Consider the following 20272-nt stretch of genomic DNA (forward strand, 5'->3'; position numbering starts at 1 on the left):
GGGAACCAGATTTTGCTCATCCCTGTTGCATTCAGATGCACTGCTGATTTTTTTCCCCTTGAAAACCATTGAAAGACTAGTGCATCCACAGGGAAGGTATGTGACAAGCTCTCTCTAATGCATGACTGTGGTCTTTCAGGAGCGGATGGTAGCCCAGGTTTGCCAGGACCCAAAGGAGAACCAGGGCCACAAGGTCTGCCTGGTCTGATGGGATTGCCAGGATCGCCAGGAGCACATGGATTCCCAGGAGCACCAGGAAACCGTGGGCCCGATGGTGGGCCTGGCTCTCGAGGACCTCTCGGTGAGGAAGTATTGGTGTCCTCTGACACTCCTCCTGCCAGTTCTCTGTGGTAGGGCCACTGAGTGGTTTCCACAGCAGAAAGTCAAGCCTGGGGCTGTGAGACATGCCATGCTCTAATTTCCAGCCAGGGAAAGGACAGTGCAGTCACTGTGACTGCAAACTGTGCTGGTATCACATGAGAAGTAGGGGTGGTGATGGTCCTTACTGGCAGAGCTGTTGATTTTCCTTCTATAGCCACCTACCAAGCCAGGTCAGAGCTTGCTGCTGACAGACTGGGAGAAAGGAGCTACCAAATGGGAGTAGTCTTATGGAAAAGGAGCTTAATTCTTAAGTTAAAGAGGTGGGAACATCCTGTTAGGAGTGAGCATGGAACCAAGCTGATCACGAGTCTGGTTGGCATTGATGAGCTTCTCTATCTTTACAGTCATTTCTGCAGTACTTTGATGAAGGAAATCCTAATTTCCCCCCTCAATATGCATCCAGAAGGACAGAGATTTTCTCCCTCTTGAGCTGCCTCATGTGAAATCATCATGTATGTCCAAACACTAACCTCCCTGTTGTCATGTTCACACGGCAGGTCCACCTGGTGCCAGGGGAGAAGATGGTGAGCAAGGCTTTCCTGGCCCCGTGGGCCTGAAAGGTCTGTCTGGTGACAAAGGGGAGACAGGCCATGCAGGATTACCAGGTTTGCGTGGTGTGATGGGTCCCCCTGGCATAAGTGGCATGGATGGCTTCCCAGGAGACAAAGGTGAGCTCTGGACACCTGCTTGGAAAAACAACTAGTAGCTTAAAGCTGTTCTGTGCTGACAGGAACAGGACACATCCCGTGCTGGTCTACCTGTGTTGGAGACAGAAGAATTAGGATTCTATGCCTAATAATTCCAAAATCACTGGGTGTTTTGCCCTGCTTTGTGCTTGGCACAGTGCTAGCTTGTGTAGAAGCCCCAACCCTGGCAGTGTTCACAGCCAGGTTGGATGAAACCTTGAGCAACCTGTTCTGGTGGGAGGTGTCCCTGCCCAGGGCAGGGGATTGGGGCTGGATGATCTATAAAGGTCCATCCCAACCTCTAAAATTCTATGATTCTATGCTCATATAATCATAGAATCAACTGGGTTGGAAGAGACCTCCAAGATCATCAAGTCCAACCCTACCGTGGTTACTAGACCATGGCACTAAGTGCCACATCCAGTCTCATCTTACAAACCTCCAGGGACAGTGAATCCACCACTGCTGATATGCAGCCCTATTTAGAAGGGGAATGGCTGTTTTATTTCTCACTTTAACAAATATACAGTATTTACTCCTCTCTCTAAGTCTTTCCCCTGTCCTAGTCCCACTGGCCTTCAGTGAAATTTAAGAGCTCTTTCCCCAAACCTTGGCTTTAAAGTCTTTTGAAGCTGGGGGTTGTGAACTGAGCAATGCCAGACACAAGACTTTGACAGTGACTTTTAGCATGAGGCTAATGTTGTGTCGGGAAGGTGAGATCCTCCCCTGCCAGCCCTGCACACAGTATGTAAGGTGAAGCTGTGTACACTTCCCAGGGAGTTTCAACAGGATACAACTCCATGTGAAGCCAAGTTAAGCACAAAGCAGGGGACATGCTTAAAAATGCATGATTCATTTTATTCAGTTGGAAAGAGGACTTTTTTTCCCTAGGACACCTCTGGAGTACTGACCAGCTCTCATTTAAAAGAAATGAAGAACTTTTTGTTGCCATGACTCACATAAAACAGCATCCTCTTGTTTAGAAAAGAGGAGTGGGGGAATTTTTGGTGAGAAAGGGCCAGCCAGGCCTCCCTCATAATTTATATCTTTACATATAATAGAACAGGTTGATAAAAAACCTTATGTGGAACTAGGAACATCTCCCTGGCTTATCCCTAGGAGAGGCATTGAACAGATCTTTCAGAAGAATAGGATCATAGAACCACCAGGGTTGGAGGAGACTTCTGAGATCATAGAGTCCAACCATTAACCTGTCACTGCTGGAACCCCTAAACCCTAAACCAGATCCTCCAGTGCCAGATCCAGACACCTTTTAAACACTGCAACTTTCCTGAGGGTGCACTCAATCCCCTCGTCCAGATCACCAGTAAAGATGTTAAACAGAGCTGGCCCCAACACTGAGCCCTAGGGAACATCACTAGTGACAGCCCCAACTGGATTCAGCTCCATTCATCACAAGTCTCTGGGCCATCAGCCAGTGTTTTACCCATGGAAGAGTCCACCCAGCCAAGGCACAAGTAGCCAGTTTTTCTAGGATTTTGCTGTGAGGCAGGGTCAAATGCCTTGCTGAAGTCTAGATAGATCACACTCACAGCCTTCCCTTCATCCACTAGACGGGTCGCTTTGTCACAGAAGGAGATCAGGTTGATCAGGTAGGACCTTTCTTTCATAAATCCATGTTGGCTGGACTTGATCCCCTGGTTGCCCTGCATGTACTGTGTGATGGTACTCAGGATCATCTCCTCCATGACCTTGCCCAGAACCAAGGCTAGGCTGACAGGCCTGGAGTTCCCTGAATCCTCCTTCCAACCCTTCTTATAGATGGATGACACATTTGCTAATTTCCAGTCAGCTGGAACTTCTCCAGTTATCCAGGAGTGGATAATACACTACCTCAGGGGCTCTACTACTTCTCAGAGAGCTTGAGTGCCTAACCCAGAGCTGTAGATTGCTGTGGGCATCAAGGCACCTGAAAAATGGGTACTGCTGCACTGAAGTTTTCATACCAGTTTAGTCATGTCTTGCTGGTTCACATTTACTTAGTTTGCAGAAATCTGTGTGGTAACAATTCTCTTCCCCTTCTTTCTTTGAAGGTTTAAAAGGTTCATCTGGCATCGATGGTTTCAAAGGCATGACAGGCCTAAAAGGAAGACCAGGCATCAAGGGAATCAAAGGAGAATTTGGCCCACTTGGGTCTCAGGGTGACAAAGGCTCTCAGGGCTCACGTGGCTTCAAAGGTATGTGCTTATGGTGCCAGTGTTTGCTCTTCACATCTGCAGAACTATTTTACAAGGACACAAAGGTAAAGATGACATATTTTTCACATGGTAAATTTAGTTCAGACATTCCTCCACCCATTTCACACATGGGCCTCTGGGGGAAAGGTTACTGCTCCCATGAACTTTTGCATGTCTAAGGTTGGAGACAGACATCTCATTACACACCTGAGCTCAGACAGTGGCACCTCTGTGTCAACAGAGCCTTTTCCCAGAAAGCATGAGGTGTTTAGGGGAAAATACTTGAGTTTTCCTCCAGTTGCATCTAAAGGCACTGAAATATTCAGGAAACCAGGCAATTGAGTAGTTAAAAGTCACAAACATATCCACTGATATCATCAGTGAAATGAAAACTGTAACTCTTTTCTTTGCAATTATCTTTCAATAAACACTTTGCCACCAGGCCAAAATGTTCCTTCTAGGTACCCTGAGATAGATCCTTCAGAAAAACTGGTCTGCAACTCAGAGACTGCAGAACAGTGACCCCAGTAGTGCAGGGGGGGTCTGAGCAAAAGGCAGGTGTGAAAAGAAATCCTGCAAGGAAAAGTGCAAATACACTTCTGAGTGAAGAAGTGTAAGACTGCATGATCTGAGGAGACAAGTCTGGGTGGGTGACCTGTCTCTGCATCCCACAAAGAACTGCAGACAGTCATACAGTCTATGTGGGTCCTTTCTCCAGGACATCACGTACTGATGTCACCAGTAACCATAAAGTCAAGGAAATGCACAACATAACTCGTAACTAATCCAAACACTTCCTTTTGCTCAAGGCATTTTGACTGAGAATTTCCCTTTCCCTGGAACTAACTTATTTTCCTGTGCTTTCTCCTGTGTGCTTTCCAGGTTTCTTTATAAACCATGATTTCAGAGGATTTTACAAACATGATTCCTAGCTGAGCTGCTGAGAGGCAAATTCTCTCTCACAGAGCAGCCTGAGCCCAGCTCCCCAGGACTGTATGTGCAAAAGAATGACTCAGTTTTCAAGTTTTCTTATGTGTGACTGTTCCACTGACACATTGTACTGACACAGATTACGCTATAAGCAAGTGGATTTTCTGTAGCTTGTGCCAGATTAGATGTTAATTCCTTTTTCCAGCACAGTGCTGCTGTGTGTGCAACACAGTTGGGTTTTTTTCCCCTTTAGGTGACCGTGGGGATCAAGGCCCCCCAGGAGACCCCCCAAAGCTCATGCCCAGCATGATGCTGGAAGTTAAAGGTGACAAAGGAGATGCTGGAGAAAGGGGCACGAAGGGATTCTTTGGCTCGAAAGGTCAGTGGTCACAGCAAAGCAAAGCAAACACATTCAGGGCTATCAATCAGTGTCTTCTCAGCTCCCATATCAACTCCTCCTCACTCATTGCAGCACTGCACTGCAGCCCTCCCAGCAAAGTCTCTCACGGTGAACCCTCCTGGCTGTGTTCCCAGTCACCCCCAGGGCAGCTCTGGGGCTGATGTCATGTGTGTAAGGCACATTGTGGTGCCGCGTTTGGTGAAGGCCATGAGCAGTAAAACTTCTCACCTGCAAGGAGCTGCATGTCAGTCTTCCCTGCTGCCGTGTTTGGAGAAGGCCACGAGCAGTAAAACTTCTTACCTGCAAGGAGCTGCATGTCAGTCTTCCCCTATTTATCTTTCTTCCTCCCTACCTGCAGGTAGCAAGGGAATGCCAGGTGTTCCTGGAAAGACAGGGACCCCAGGCTCCCCTGGGCATCCCAGCTACGTGGCTGGAGTGAAAGGAGACATCGGCGCCAAGGGGCTGACGGGTCTCAAAGGGTATCCTGGTCCCTCTGGCTCTCCTGGCATCAGAGGCTTCCCTGGCAGCACAGGAGTCAGGGTGAGTTCATGCCCACGCAGGAATAAGGGTGTCCTTGTGCTGGCACTCAGCTTCTCCAGGAAGTGGCATTTGCCCCTTGAAATTCTGCTGAACAACTGCAGTGCAAAGATGAAAATGCAATAAGCATTGGAAAAATAGGTCACAGAATCCCAGAACCAGTTAGGCTGGAATGGGCCACAGTGGGTCACCTGGTCCAACCTCCCTGCTCCAGCAGGGCCACCCTAGAGCACATAGCTCAGGGTTGTGTCCAGGTGGTCCTTGAACCCCTCCAGTGAGGGAGAATCCACGACCTCTCTGGGCAATCTGTTCCATGCTCAGAGACTGCACAGGGAAGAATTTCTTCCCCATGTCCAGGTGGAGATAAAATACTTGATCCCTCCAACATTCATTAAGTAGAGTTTTTTCTCTACTTTCTCATTGTGAGAACCATCCAAGTTTTTCTCTACTTTCTCATTGTGAACCATCCAAGTTTCATGTGCCAGTTCTGTGCCCATGGGGACCAAGATGGTTCCTTTGAGGTCCTTGGATCTGTTGCTGATGGTAAAAGTTATTCTCAGTGCTGGGCTTAGTTTTCTCTTCCTCCCAGGACTGATGGTCTCACTGCTAGAAATTACTCACTGTCACTCATCTAACAGTAAATAAGAGTCTAAGAATCTTAGCTTCTAGAGGGAAATTCATCGTGATTCACTTTGGCTGCAAAATAAGTTACTCTCTGCTGCCTGGAAGGTTGGATAACTCCTCATCCTCGTTGTCTGATACCTGTTTTCAATCCTGTGACAGGGAGAAAAGGGCACTCCAGGTATCTCAGGCCATTTTGGTACTCCTGGCTCACATGGAGAAATAGGTGAGTTTGTTCTCTTCTCTGAACGCTCTTTGTATTCATTACCCTTCAAACATTCTTCATTAAGTTCTGAAGAGTCCTAGTGGACCTTCAGTCTGAGTGAGTCTCCCTGCAGTCTTGCAGAATGATACGGTAGATGTGGGAGGCTGTGAAAAGGTTAATGCTGTTGATTTTGTGCAACAATTCCTGTCTGTAGATAAATCCCTCCATGGCAGGGAGGGAGGCTGTTCTAGAGATCTTTTTCTTTCTTTACTTTATTCCTCTTTTATTCTACAATGAAGAGAATCACTGAATTTCCCCTCAGAAGTTGCAATTCCTTCAGAACAAGAGGAAATACTGTTTTAATTAAATCCTTACTGCTCATGTGTTCATTTTTGCTTGGAATAGGTGATCGAGGAGATACTATAAACCTACCAAATGCCAGGCCGGGGAAGTTGGTGTGCCAGGATTGACAGGTATTCATTCCACAGTTACTCTCTGGGTGGACTTCTTTCCACATGCTAAAGTCCACAGGGGGAACTCACCATGGGCTCCTGATGGCTCTTGAACCTGAGCTCCTGGAGAGGTTCATCTGTTCTTTAGTGAAATGAGTGTGTGCTATGTTTACCTCCTAAAGTACTGGTATGGCAGTAAATAGGTGTGCCAGGATTGACAGGTATTCATTCCACAGTTACTCTCTGGGTGGACTTCTTTCCACATGCTAAAGTCCACAGGGGGAACTCACCATGGGCTCCTGATGGCTCTTGAACCTGAGCTCCTGGAGAGGTTCATCTGTTCTTTAGTGAAATGAGTGTGTGCTATGTTTACCTCCTAAAGTACTGGTATGGCAGTAAATATCAATCACATGGAGCTCCAGTAATGATTTCCATATCACTTTTTGCCACTGATGACAGAAGAAGCAATATCTGGCCATGGTGATGGAAGTTGAGCGTTGTGGTTTAACTCTGTCCTGGCTGAAACCAGCACATTGGGATAGCAAAGTCTGGTAGATTTGGGGTTGGGATGGTTGGGTAATATATTAAAATTTGTCTGCGCATGCAGCACACTTGAACATCATATTCCACAACATTTGGGGAACACTTCTAAAGGCAAATTTAATGATGGTTTGGGCAGATGACTCTCAATTCTCCCAGGCTGTGCAAGTACCCTGACTAGAAGAATTGCCTTCATGTGGCAAGACCAGGACCTTCAGCAGCCAAGTTCACATTCTGCTTGCTACCTCGGGGTTGCACAAAGATTATTAAAAGAATATACTGGTTTTGTGGTTTTCCAGGCATAAAAGGAGGCACAGGACCGAAAGGTGAAGGTGGTGATCCTGGTTTCCGTGGCATTGAAGGCCTCAAGGGCACGCAGGGTGTGCCTGGCTCCCTGGGACAGGAAGGTAAAACATTCTTCTTATGCTCCAAAGAATAAAACTGTTTAAGAAGAGAGAGGAAATAACTCTTTTCCATAGAAAGTCATGACGTGTTTGAACGTGTTGATCATTCTGTAAGTTGGGAAGGAGCTGTGATGAGAATGTGGAACTCGCAGCAGAAGTTAAGAGGAAATTTCTGGAGCCTAACTCTGCTTCGTACCACTGTTTCCTTTGTGATAGTAACCACGTGTCCAGTCAAGGTGTTTACTGCTGGCATGCTTTGGTATTCTAATGTTATCTCAATGCTACAAGGAGGTGGGATTTCTGGTGACCTTCTCTGCCATATATGAAGTCAACATCCCCCAGGACACAATTCCAGAGCCTTTGAGCCAGGCTAACTGTACAAGAGCACTGGGGAACCCAAGTCAGCTTCAGCTGTGGCTTAAGAACATATCTTCTTGCAGGAGGATCATGGAAATGCTCCTTCAGAGCAGATACTCCACATTTCCCCTAATTAGAGGGATTAGAAGCTCCAGCTAAGCCTGGAACAGTTTGGATAGATACCTCACTGGGAAAGTGTTTGCCCCAAAACATGGAACCAGAGAATTTTAGGGGTTGGGATGGACATTAGAGCTCATCCAGCCCCAACCCCCTGCCCTGGGCAGGGACACCTCCCACCAGAGCAGGTTGCTCAACGCTTCATCCAACCTGGCTTTGAACACTGCCAGGGTTGGGGCAGGTTTTCCAGTTAGATTAGAAAGGCAGATGCAGCAGAAAGGGAAACTGAGGTGCACAGAAATTAAATTCTTACTGTAACTGGCAGTAGAAGTGAAGTTTCATTTTAATAGGAGGACTCACTACCTGTCTGAGCTTGTCAGAAACCTGAATTTTGTACTGAATTGTTCTTCTGTACCTTGTCTCTCCTCCCTTGGCTCTCTCTGGTTGTCTCCCACTTGGGTGAGCAGTGCCAGCAGAAAGGGAAACTGAGGTGCACAGAAATTAAATTCTTACTGTAACTGGCAGTAGAAGTGAAGTTTCATTTTAATAGGAGGACTCACTACCTGTCTGAGCTTGTCAGAAACCTGAATTTTGTACTGAATTGTTCTTCTGTACCTTGTCTCTCCTCCCTTGGCTCTCTCTGGTTGTCTCCCACTTGGGTGAGCAGTGCAGTGCCACACAGTGACATCAGGAAGAGAAAGCCTTGGGTTTGCTGCCTGGGAGGATGAAGGCAGCCCAAGTCCATGGTTTGGGTATTGGTTTTGAGGACACTCATGAGCAATGATTCATTGTTGTCACACAGGTTTGCCAGGACTGGTTGGCCCTCCAGGGCAGCAAGGAAGCCCCGGCACACCTGGATTTCAAGGGGAAAAGGGAAGTCCTGGCTGGCCTGGCTTACCGGGACAAGCAGGTAATGATCCAGCTCCAACTGTACAGTCATTTTAGTGACAGCATTGCTATTGTTTCTTTGGGGTCAAAGGGAAGAAAAGGGCTATTTGCAGTTCAGAATGGCAGAGTTTCCTCTACTAAACAGTTACTGGTTTCCACCACTGAGAAGAGTTTGGCTCCATCCTCTTGGCACTTCCCATTCATGGGCTTGAATCCATTCATGAGGTCCCTCTCAGTGTCTCTTCTGGAGGCTGAACAGCCCCAACTCCCTCAGCCTTTCCTCATCACTGAGGTGCTCCAGTCCCTTCAGCATCTTCCTTGCCCTCCCCTGGACCTGCTCCAGGAGCTCCATGTCCCTCTGGCCCTGAAGAGCCCAGAACTGGACACAATCCTCCAGGTGTGGCCTCCTGAGGGCTGAGCAGAGAGGCAGGATCACCTTCCTGCCCTGCTGGCAATGCTCTTCCCAATGCATCCCAGGATTCCATTGGCCTTTTAGCCACAAGGACACACTGTGACTCACAAACAGCCTGTTGTCCACCAGGATCCCTAGGTCCTTCTCCTTGGAGCTGCTCTCCAGCAGGTCAGTGCCAACCTGTGCTGGTGCTCGGGGTTATCCCTCCCCATGGGCAGGACCTGCACTTGCCCTTGCTGAGTCTCAGTTGGTTCTGCTCTGCCCATCTCTCCAAGCTGTCGAGGTCAGTTATTCCTCACACAGTCCAGGTACATCAACAAGGACATGTGGTTGCTTTTGGATTTATGACTTCTGGTGTCTTCTCTGCTCCCTTTCACTGATGATGACTTCCTTCAAGCAGAAGAGCAGTTTTCAGGAGACATTTTCATTTTCCATGGCAGCTGGGAAGAGAAAAACCAAAAAACACTTAAAATGCAGCCAGGGAACTGCTATTCAGCATTGGAGCATTACAACGTGGCATTCTCTGCAAGCAATGTACTTGTCCCACATCCTCACCAGAAACTGTGACTAGATGTAATATCTCGTTTCAAGGATAAATGACTTGTGGCTGAGACATAATTGTGGTATCAAAATGCAGGTGCTAGTTTAAACTGAAGCTGTTTGTATCACAGGATACAGAATCTCACCAGTAGCTCCTTAATATATTAAGTAAGCAGATTTTTTGTCTATCTTACAGACAGAAACTGCCCTGTTTTCAGCAAGGTTCATCTGTCTGAATCTGCATTAGAGCTAAGCTAATATGGTTATGAGAGCTGCATTTATAGACAGTGAAGAGAGAGACAGACACCCATTTTTCTGAGCTGGAGCTCTGGCCATGGGTTAAAGACATCTGCATAGCTCTAACATCATGCTTAATACTTTGACAGGTACAAAGAGGTGGCATAAATTTTACCTGTAACATCAGGAACAGCAGCTCTTACACATTTTGTTGGGGTTTGGGTTTGAAATGGCACAGAGTGGATTTCTCCTGAAGACAACTTTCTTATAACCACACTTAGACCCTGCAATTATGCCATAATTGTCTTGGTTTGAGGATTCTGGAAAACCAAATGGGTATTAAAAAACCTGTGGCAGCAAGACTGAAAGCAATGGCATGTTACCAGATGCATCAGAGCTGTTTCGTTCTCTAGAGTAATGAGCTGATCAGATAGTAACAAAATTTGCCAATCACAAAACCACAGTGTGGTATATTTCAGAATAAGCTCCTTGAATTAATTGGCATGTAATACACCAAATTTTAACACAGACTAGTATCTATTCAAGCACTGGATATTTTTTTGCCTAGGAATTTATACAGACTATGATAATAATCATGAATGTCTTTCCAAAACAGGCTCACCTGGCCTACGAGGAATCAGTGGGCTGCATGGCTTGCCAGGCACAAAGGGCTCACCAGGCTCACCAGGTAGGCACAACTTTGTGTTAGCTGCAAGTTTGGGCAGACAGAGCTTTGCAATATGACTTTCTCAGCTGTGTCCTCCAAAGCCCAGTGTGGAATTTTGAAAACTCAGATTCAAGACGAGACTGGATGTGCCACTTAGTGCCATGATCTAGTAACGATGGTAGGGTTGGACTTGATGATCTCTGAGATCTCTTCCAACCTAGCTGATTCTAGGATTCTAGGATTCTATGAATGTGCTCCTTTATTGTGGGCTCTGGCAAACAACTTCAGACACTCTGTGACCCCACAGATGGATTGCAGCACAATGGCATCGTAGCTTCTTTCCTCTCAGAAAGTTAAAGCCTCAAGGCCTTTTTTTCTGTTGTGAAGCTTTTTTTTTTTCCAATTAGCCATTAAGACTAATGTATTTTTTAAATTCACATGCTATGTATGTGGTTACATGTTACATGCAGAAACATTTAATCTCTCCTCTCAATTTTATACCACTCCACAACAGGTCCAGATGGATATGGCTCTGCAGGGTTCCCAGGGCCAGTGGGTGACAAAGGAGAAGCAGGAGAGCCAAGCAGAGTGGAAGGCAGCAGAGGACCTCCAGGCCAGAAGGGAGACAGAGGTGTTCCAGGTTTGTATTCCAGAGAATGGTATCCACTTGTGTTGTGGTTTGACCCCAGGGGCAGCCAAGCCCCACGCAGCCTCACGCTCACTCTCACAGCAGTGGGTGGGGAGGGAATCAGAGAGGTAAAAGCTAGAGAACTCATGGGTTGAGGTAAAGACAGTTTGTTAGGGAAAGCAAATGCCACACACACAAGCAAAGGAATTCATTCCTTGCTCCCCATGGGCAGGAGGTGTTCAGCACCTCCAGGAGAGCAGGGACCATCACACGGAGCAGTTCCTTGGGAAGACAAACACCATCACTCCAAACATCCTCCCCATCCTCTTTCTTCCTCCCACTTCATATACATATATATATACTGAGCATGATCTCCTATGGTATGGAACATCCCTGTGGTCAGTTTGGGTCACCTGTCCCAGCTGTGTCTCCTCCCAGCCTCCCATGCACCCCCAATTTCCTCACCAGCATGGCAGGATGGGGAGCAGCAAAGGCCTTGGCTCTGTGTGAGCTCTGCTCAGCAACAACAAACATACCTCTGCATTATCACCCCTGTGCTCAGCACAAGTCCAACACACAGCCCCACTAGCCACTGGGAAGAAAGTTAGCTCTGTCCCAGCCCAAACCAGCACAAGTTGTTATTTGTTTCAGCCGTGGGTTTTGGAACTGCCACAAAATGCAGGATGGTGTGGACAGTCACATTAGAAGAACTCCCGAAGTTGGGAAGGTCACTGTTTGGAGCTGGTGCTGCAGCTCAGCCAGCCCTTGACTAAGGGCAGCAGAGAATTGCCCAGTACTGGACAGAACTGGGTCCTTCCCTGTGGTGGCAGCATCTTGCAGCACCCACAGAGCTCAGCAAGCTGCAATTGCCCAAGGCTTCTCTCAGCTCCCAGAACGTTTCTCTTGAAGCTCCAGTTACACAAACACTATGGCTTTTCTTTCTCTCTTTCTGTTGCAAATCTATCAATACTTACCTTTGCCCTGAAAGCCTCAGTATCCATCAGCCTGTGATGGTCCCTCTGACACCTGGGGACTGTTCCTGTGCCCAGTGCTGTGCTGGCACCATCTCCCCTCATGACGAGGAAGGGCACAGCCCTCTGGCTCCATCCCACCTCCCAGGGCCTGCACTTCACCCAGTGTGCCTCACCACCTGCTTTTCTTCCAGCAAGAACCCACCAGGCTGATGTTACGAACTAATCAACTAATTGCAGCATTGGGATTGCTACTCATTTGGCTCTGGAAGGATTAAGGACTGACACAGATATAAAACCTTCCTGCCTCTGCCTGCCTGGTTCAATGGCTCACTCTGACTCCTTTGTGCCACACTTTGTTGTTACCAACACACTGTGCCATCTCAAACACCATTTGGAGAGTTACTGTCAAGTGTTGAAAGAAACAGCTCCTTCACTTACCTCATTCATGTTCGTTTGCCACAATTAAATGTTAGTACTTGGTTTTTAAATGAATAAGCAAAAGGGAGGGTTTGGCTTCCTGACAATTTCCATTGACATAAAAGAACAATCTGCTACTGCTGGGGCAGATTTTGAACCATTTAACAATTTTTTCAGCCATAGAAAACTTCCTGGATAAAAACCTTTGGTTTTCCCTGACCTCAAAAAGCCCTAAGTGTCTGTGACCCCTGAGTGTCTGTGACCCCTGACTCCACAGGGCACAGAGGAACAAAGCTGCTTTCTTGCCTGCTCCAGGATACCTAGGATGTTTTGAGTAATTCCAGTCTTGAGGTAATATTTCACCTGGCAGGCACAAGGTTATCAGCATTTCATCCAGTGGGATGTGAGCAGCTATCCAGAGAGCTTTGGCACAGGACTAGTATTTGGTTCTTTTCAGAGAAACTTGCACAACATCATCTGACAAACTAAGTCAAAAATTATTGGGAAATGCAGGTGTTTTCCCTGTGGAAAATCCCGTTCTTTGTGTTCAGTCTAAGTTGAGTCCTTTCAATTGCAACTGTGCATTTTCCTTGCAGTACTGATTTTTTCTTCTCTTCCTTTCAGGAGTCCCAGGACCCTTTGGCATTCCCAGGGCCTCCTGGGTTTTCAAATATATCAGGATATCCTGGTGATAAAGGCTCCCCAGGCCTACATGGAGTGCCAGGTAATCCACACCTAGCTCCCCTCAGACATCAGTGAGGATTCGGTACAAGGTCATACCCTCAGGAGGTTAGGTACTGGGTTAGCATCATTGTTGCTTCTGTCACAACACTGAAGTGCATGGGACAGAACTAGTGGTACATAGGATGATAGGGACAGCAAAAGGCAGTTCCTCCAGGTTGTCCTGATGGAAGGGTTTGACTTCCATGCAAAGAACAGATTGAATCATCCAGAATTCCCTGAACAACTTTCATAAGCAATATGCTAATCTACTGCTTTAAAATCTGAGGTCTCTGGCAGATTTACAAGGGTATGGAATATTTTCTCAATCATTTACAGAGTTCTCCTGTGTGAAATTACCATGGAAGCTAAGTTACACTGGGAAGCCCATCCCTCTAAAGGTCTCTGCTATGAGCCCGTCCCTCTCACACATATATGAGCCTGCCTCTCTTTGGAGGCTGATACACGTCTTGCCTAGTGGACTGCACAGTCATTTCACACCTCAGTGCCACTCCAAAGAGCTTGTAGCAAAAGTTGCAGGTGTCCCACTACCATCTTTACATGATGCATGGAGATTTTTATGTCAACTCAGCAAAAACCAGATGAAAACCAGCACAGTTTCCAAGGGGAAAGGGAATGTTAGCTGGCCTAATTCTGCATATTGATTCCCACTCTCCAGGCAGTCATTGGATTAAAAAGTAAGACTACAAGCAGCCAGGGGAGTGGGAGCAGGAGTATTAGGTCCTACACCCTACATCTGGGCCGTGGCAATCCCAGGCACAGCTACAAGTTGGGTGGGGAAGGAACTGAAACCAGCAGTGAGGAGAAAGACTTGGGAGTGACAGTGGATGAGAAGCTCCCCATGAGCTGCAGTGTGAGCTCAGCCCAGAAAGCCAATGGAATCCTGGGCTGCATCCAAAGGTGTGTGGCAGGAAGTCAAAAGATTATCTCCCAGCCAAAAGTGTGAGACAAGCCTGGCTCACTCTCACATTGCCACATGTACCTTGTATTCATATCCACCTGTGCTCCAACTTCAAAGGCAGCACAGGAGATGCCCCACTCAAACCCCTAGGCAGTAAGTCACTCTCACCTTGGAAACAAGGTCCAAATGTCTTGTAAGCAGCAGAGGTAACTGAAGAGAAACTTTCCAGGTTTAGCTTCAAGCCATATGCAATGCTAGAAAAAGAAGCTGTTCCCATAACTCCCAAGACATCAAGAAGTACTTACTGTTCCATGTATCTCAGTGCTTTGGTTGAACATCTGGAATCAAGTATGTCCTTGGATTATGTACCACCTGGCACTGAGTCAGGTACTCACTGCTCTCCTGTCTCTCTCTAGTTACTTGGAGAATCTAGGATGAAGGGAGGAGGGATGGAGTGAAGTGAGGCATTTGTTGGGAAAGGAAGAGCTCATGGAAGGCTCTGTCCTCCACTTCTGCTGAAACCCTGTTTGGGACAATGCTATGCTTTGTGGGAGCTTCATGCCCTAATTCCCCTGTCACCCCTGCAGCAGGGTGTGCCAGCCTGAGAGCAGGAGCACCACTGCTGGGTGACTACTGGGCAGCTGAACATGTGCTCCTCACTTAAGTTAAGGCAATAAAACTTGATGGGATACAATTAGAGACTTCTGTTATTTCCTTCTGTGCCCAGGTTTGAAGCACAAACAGATTACAACCTCTGTCTCCTCTAAACAGGCTATCCAGGACCCCAGGGGCAGCCTGGAACACCTGCTCCACCAGGAAGCAAAGGAGAAAGTGGACAAATAGGTATGATTGGAGAGATTGGCCCAAAAGGAAGTAGAGGTGATCCTGGAGCAGCAGGGAGACCTGGCCTTCCTGGATTCCCTGGACCAAAAGGTAAGGATGGAAAATGCCTTTTGGGAACTTCCTATGCTACAGCAGCTTAATGGCATGACCTTTACACTCTCTTGGGGTGTGCTGAGGTGCAATGATGCCACCTGTTGTTTTTCATTCAAGGTCCTCGGGGTGAACCTGGTGTCATTGGCTCCATGGGGACAATAGGATTTCCAGGTGACTTGGGACCTATCGGGCCCAAGGGAGATAGAGGAGTAACAGGTAAGTAAGTGCAGTCAGAGATGTGACTCATTTTGCAGCTCCATACAGCTGACCTAACTAGTCCTGCCTCAAGCAAGAGGTTGGGCTGGGGGACTTAGAGATGGAGAGTCCTCTCCATCCCCCAGGACTGTGTGACTCCTGGAAATTGCAGTGCACAGATGCCAGAATTTAACATGAGTAGTCAACTTTTTGCCTTCACGAATTTAATTGGTACAAGTTAATTTGAAGAATTAAAAAAGGAATTTACTTCGCACAAAAATCCAAAATCAGAGCCACTTTCAGGACTGAAAACCTAGAAGAATTTCTGATCTAAATGAATCCTCCAGAGCAGACATAGTGGATATTTAGAAAGAGCTTTAAGATCCTTCATCTACACCATACTGTATTTGTGTCTCTTGAAGCCCACCAAAGGCAGTGCTGGCCCCTTAAAGAGCTGTTGGCTATTTGAGGGGAACTTCCAAGCTTTCTGTGGCATAAACTAGGGAGCAGTAGCATCATTCATTTCCTTCTGCTTATCTATGGACTGTCCAAGAGAAGACAATCTCTTGGAGATTATCTCATACTTGGAGGTTGTCTCACCTTGGAGATCCCACACTCACACACATTTCTCCAGTATAAAATAGCTGCTATACCCCAGGTGATGAGTTGCAGACTGTAGTCCCTCTCTTCCATGTGCAGCCAAGTAAGAACAACATATCCGTGAATGAGAGCACATTAAGGAAAAATGCAGGGTGGTTTGTCTTCTTCTAATCAAACTATCTCATCTTGCTTCTAATCACAGGCTTCCAGGGACCTCCAGGCTCTCCTGGGCTGCCCCCTCTTCCACCAAGGCTGGTTGCTGAACAGGGTTCACCAGGTCCCCGTGGAAATATAGGACCTCCAGGAAGCCCAGGAGATACAGGACCTCAGGGTCCACCAGGCGATCCAGGTAGGAATCACACACTGAAAGCTCAGTTCCCCTTAGGAGAGTGAGGCCACCAGAGCTTTGACTCTCTTCTACTTCAAATTCTGTAAGCCAGAGAGGAGAGTTAATTTTTGGACTTTCAAAGCTGAGGCTTGGCTTTCCCCCTCACCTAGCCAAAGCAGTATCAGATGTGGATCTCACTCAAATCAAGACTGAATGACTTTGGTGGAAATGTGCACATCCTTGTGGGTGTGCTGTCAGCCCAGGGTATCATTGAGTCATAGAACTTTAGGGGTTGAAAAGGACCTTAGAGCTCATCCAGCCCCAACCCCCTGCCCTGGGCAGAGACACCTCCCACCACACCAGGTTGCTCAAGGCTTCATCCAACCTGGCTCTGAACACTGCCAGGGCTGGGGCAGCCACAGCCTCCCTGGGCAACCTGTGCCAGTGTCTCACCACCCTCACAGGGAAAACATCTGCCTAACATCTAACCTAAATTTCCCTCCTTCAATTTGTGCCCATTGCCCCTTGTCCTGTCCCTGCAGCTCCTAACACAGAGTCCCTCTGCAGCTTCCCTGGAGCCCCTTCAGATCCCGGCAGGGGCTCTGAGGGCTCCACACAACCTTCTCCTCTCCAGGCTGAACAGCCCCAACTCCCTCAGCCTGTCCTCATAGGGAGATGCTCCAGTGCTCTTAGCAATTTGGTGTCCTCCTTTGGACTTGCTCCAACAGTTCCATGTCCTTCTTGTGTTGAGGGCACCAGAACTGTGTGCAGCATTCCAGGAATAATGTAGTGTTAGTGGTGTGTGGATCCTGTGCAGTGAACCTCTTGCTGTGAGCCTCATCAGAGTTGGGTGGTACCAAGAGTGAAGGATGAGGCTTGTGTAGTCTTGATCCCTGCAATCTTTTCCAATGCAGTTGGTGCTTTTGGCCTGAGCAAGGCCATAGGATCTTGCCTTTAAGTGTAAATTAGTAAACCTGACACGTAGGACCAACCATATACAAGTAGAGGAGGTGTTAGCCAAGTGGGTAGCATGTTGATATCTCTGCAGTCACTGTGCTTACAATCACTGTTGGTCCAAGGTTTCAGAGGCTCACCTGGAGAGCCAGGACTCCAGGGCAGGGGTGGAATTCCAGCTCCTCCAGGTCCCAGAGGTGAACAAGGAGCAACAGGATTTCAGGGTCCAGTGGGACTTGAAGGTAAGAGATACCACCCAGCACCTCTTCCCTCTGTCTTGTTTCACTACAATGAATTGCTTTGTAGCTACTACATCACTAGAAGGAGAGGAGAGAGCAAATTCTGTCTTCATAGGTTCTTACACAGGGCAACTAACTGTTGATCTTAAATCAATACTTTGAGAATAAATTTTGGTAGATGTAGATGTCAGTCCAGTCATGTGAGTTTGTTTTGATCTGAGTGTATTTTCATATTGGTTTTCCTCTTTCAGAGTTTTCAGCCTAGTATTTTACTAACAGCTGCATTCATGGAGATGAATGACTGGGTAGGCGATATTTGGATAGATGAGGTTTAAGGGAATGTATTTGTAAAAGAAATATCTGAGTCCTTATTCAATCAAAGAGCAGAACTATTACTGTCTTAATTAGCTAAGCACACAGAGAAAAATGTATTTGCAGAGCATAGTTTGAATTCTATGAAACAAATCATAGAATCATAGAATTTTAGGGGTTGGAATGGAGCTTAGAGATCATCCAGCCCCAACCACCTGCCCTGGGCAGGGACACCTCCTCACTAGATCAGGCTGCTCAAGGCTTTATCCAACCTGGCTGTGAACACTGCCACAGCCTCCCTGGGCAACCTGTGCCAGTGTCTCACCACCCTCACAGGGAAAACTTCTGCCTAAGATCTAACCTAAATTTCCCTCCTTCAATTTGTGCCCATTGCCCCTTGTCCTGTCCCTGCAGCTCCTAACACAGAGTCCCTCTGCAGCTTCCCTGGAGCCCCTTCAGCTGCTGGAAGGAGCTCTGAGGTCTCCACACAACCTTCAGGCTGAACAGCCCCAACTCCCTCAGCCTGTCTTGAAATGCAAACAATTCCAAAGCCATTGTTTGATCTGGGACTTTTTTGAAGGAAAACTCTGCTGATCTGTATTGTACAAAGTATGCCCCAATTCATCAGAACTTCATTTGCAACTTTCCCTAGGTCTGACATGAAATACATCCTCTTAGAAACCAGAGGGGCTGAACCAGCACCAACCTCCTTCAAAACCAACTGTTATCACCCTAGAACTGCAGCTCTTCCTTTAATAACTTCCACAAGAAGAGCACCATGTAGTCAAGCTTCACTCAGCAGCAGCTTGGCTAGAATATCAGCTAGCATCAGATCATTTGTGGGAGCATCAACTGAGTTGTTTTCCTTCTCTCCCCACTCTCTGCAGGCCAGCCAGGCCGCCCTGGGAGCCCTGGGCTGCCAGGCATGCAGGGCCGCAGCGTCAGCATGGGCTACCTGCTGGTCAAGCACAGCCAGTCTGATCAAGAGCCAATGTGCCCAGTTGGCATGAACAAACTCTGGAGTGGATACAGCCTGCTGTACTTCGAAGGCCAGGAGAAAGCACACAACCAGGATCTAGGTATGTGCAGTTCCCAGTGCTGTGACTGCAGCAAACAGGCTTAGGAGATACCGCAATGAGAAGATGAGAACTGTGTGCCTGCATGGAGTGCCTTGAGACCCTCCTAGGCAATTTTTAAAGCCACTCTGGAGCACTGGGTTTTACTAGCAGGTGCTTGGGAAAGAGCAGGAAGCTGAAAATATGCATTGTCTTCTGTGAGAACGATTGCCATAATGTCTTTTCTGCTTCTCCTTTCTCCCCAGGGCTGGCTGGCTCGTGCTTGTCCCTGTTCAGCACCATGCCATTCCTCTACTGCAACCCTGGGGACATCTGCTACTATGCAAGTCGAAATGATAAGTCCTACTGGCTCTCCACCACAGCCCCTCTGCCAATGATGCCTGTGGCAGAAGATGAGATCAAGCCATACATCAGTCGCTGCTCGGTTTGCGAGGCCCCAGCTGTGGCCATTGCTGTCCATAGCCAAGAGGCTTCTATTCCTCACTGCCCTGAAGGCTGGCGCAGTCTGTGGATTGGATATTCCTTCCTTATGGTATGTGGTCTCCTCTGTCACATTTTCTGCTGCACTGGGGTTTAAAGGGTGTTTGGGCACTGAACAGCTCCCAGGGCAGTGGGCACAGCCCCGAGGCTGACAGAGCTCCAGAGGTGTTTGGCCAATGCTCTCAGGCACAGGGTGTGATTGTCAGGGATGTCCTGTGCAGGGCAGGAGTTGGACTGATGATCCTTAAGGATCCCTTCCAATTCTGATTATTCTGATTCTGTGAAATTTGTCTTAGACACCAGGAAAGTTTCTCTGTTTCAGAGCCAGTAGCACTAAAACCATGCATCACACTGGGGCACCAGAAAACTGCAAAACTAGTTTGTAGGAAGCAGAAGATGAGGAACAATAGTTCTGTGAATGTCAGAGAAAGCTGTCTCTTGTCAGAACAGCATCTGGAGTCCCTACTTTGTGTTGCAAAATTGCACTTCAGAGCAGAACAAAGGGACAGCTGTGTATTAACAAATAACATTGCACTGAGGTGTGACAGTAGCCTACAAAGAATTTTCACAGCTAAAGATTAGGAGTCACTTATGTACATCACTATCAAGAAGCTGATTGTTGTGGCTGAACCCCAGAGCACCTCACAGCTGCTCCCTCACTGCCCACTGGGGGGATGGGGAGACAATCGGAAGGGTAAAAACTAGAAAACTCATGGGTTGAGATAAAGACAGTTTAATAAAGCAAAAGCTGCACACATAAACAAAGGAAAGCAAGGAATTAATTCCCTGCTCCCCACAGGCAGGAGGTGTTCAGCGCCTCCAGGAGAGCAGGGCCCATCACACAGAATGGTGACTTGAGAAGACAAACACCATCACTCCAAATGTCCTCCCCTTCCTCCTTCTTCCTCCCACTTTACAT

The 20272-nt window shown here is 47.5% G+C and overlaps 1 protein-coding gene across 1 annotated transcript in view; it reads left to right on the top strand.

Annotated features, from left to right (window-relative positions):
- Positions 1-20272, top strand: part of LOC103797759 (collagen alpha-2(IV) chain-like) — a gene marked incomplete at its 5' end in the record, with an annotated part of 23539 nt that overhangs the window by 489 nt on the left and 2778 nt on the right. Inside the window, 19 exon segments of the mRNA XM_009069989.1 lie at positions 140-301; positions 879-1049; positions 3122-3265; positions 4449-4574; positions 4954-5135; positions 5916-5979; positions 6364-6396; positions 6399-6431; positions 7250-7357; positions 8631-8738; positions 10522-10593; positions 11087-11231; positions 13188-13315; positions 15005-15166; positions 15287-15385; positions 16167-16313; positions 17372-17488; positions 18685-18876; positions 19119-19405. Coding sequence (XP_009068237.1) covers positions 140-301; positions 879-1049; positions 3122-3265; positions 4449-4574; positions 4954-5135; positions 5916-5979; positions 6364-6396; positions 6399-6431; positions 7250-7357; positions 8631-8738; positions 10522-10593; positions 11087-11231; positions 13188-13315; positions 15005-15166; positions 15287-15385; positions 16167-16313; positions 17372-17488; positions 18685-18876; positions 19119-19405 — 2480 coding nt within the window.

Source organism: Acanthisitta chloris, unplaced genomic scaffold, assembly GCF_000695815.1.
Source record: "Acanthisitta chloris isolate BGI_N310 unplaced genomic scaffold, ASM69581v1 scaffold3582, whole genome shotgun sequence".
NCBI lineage: Eukaryota > Metazoa > Chordata > Aves > Passeriformes > Acanthisittidae > Acanthisitta > Acanthisitta chloris.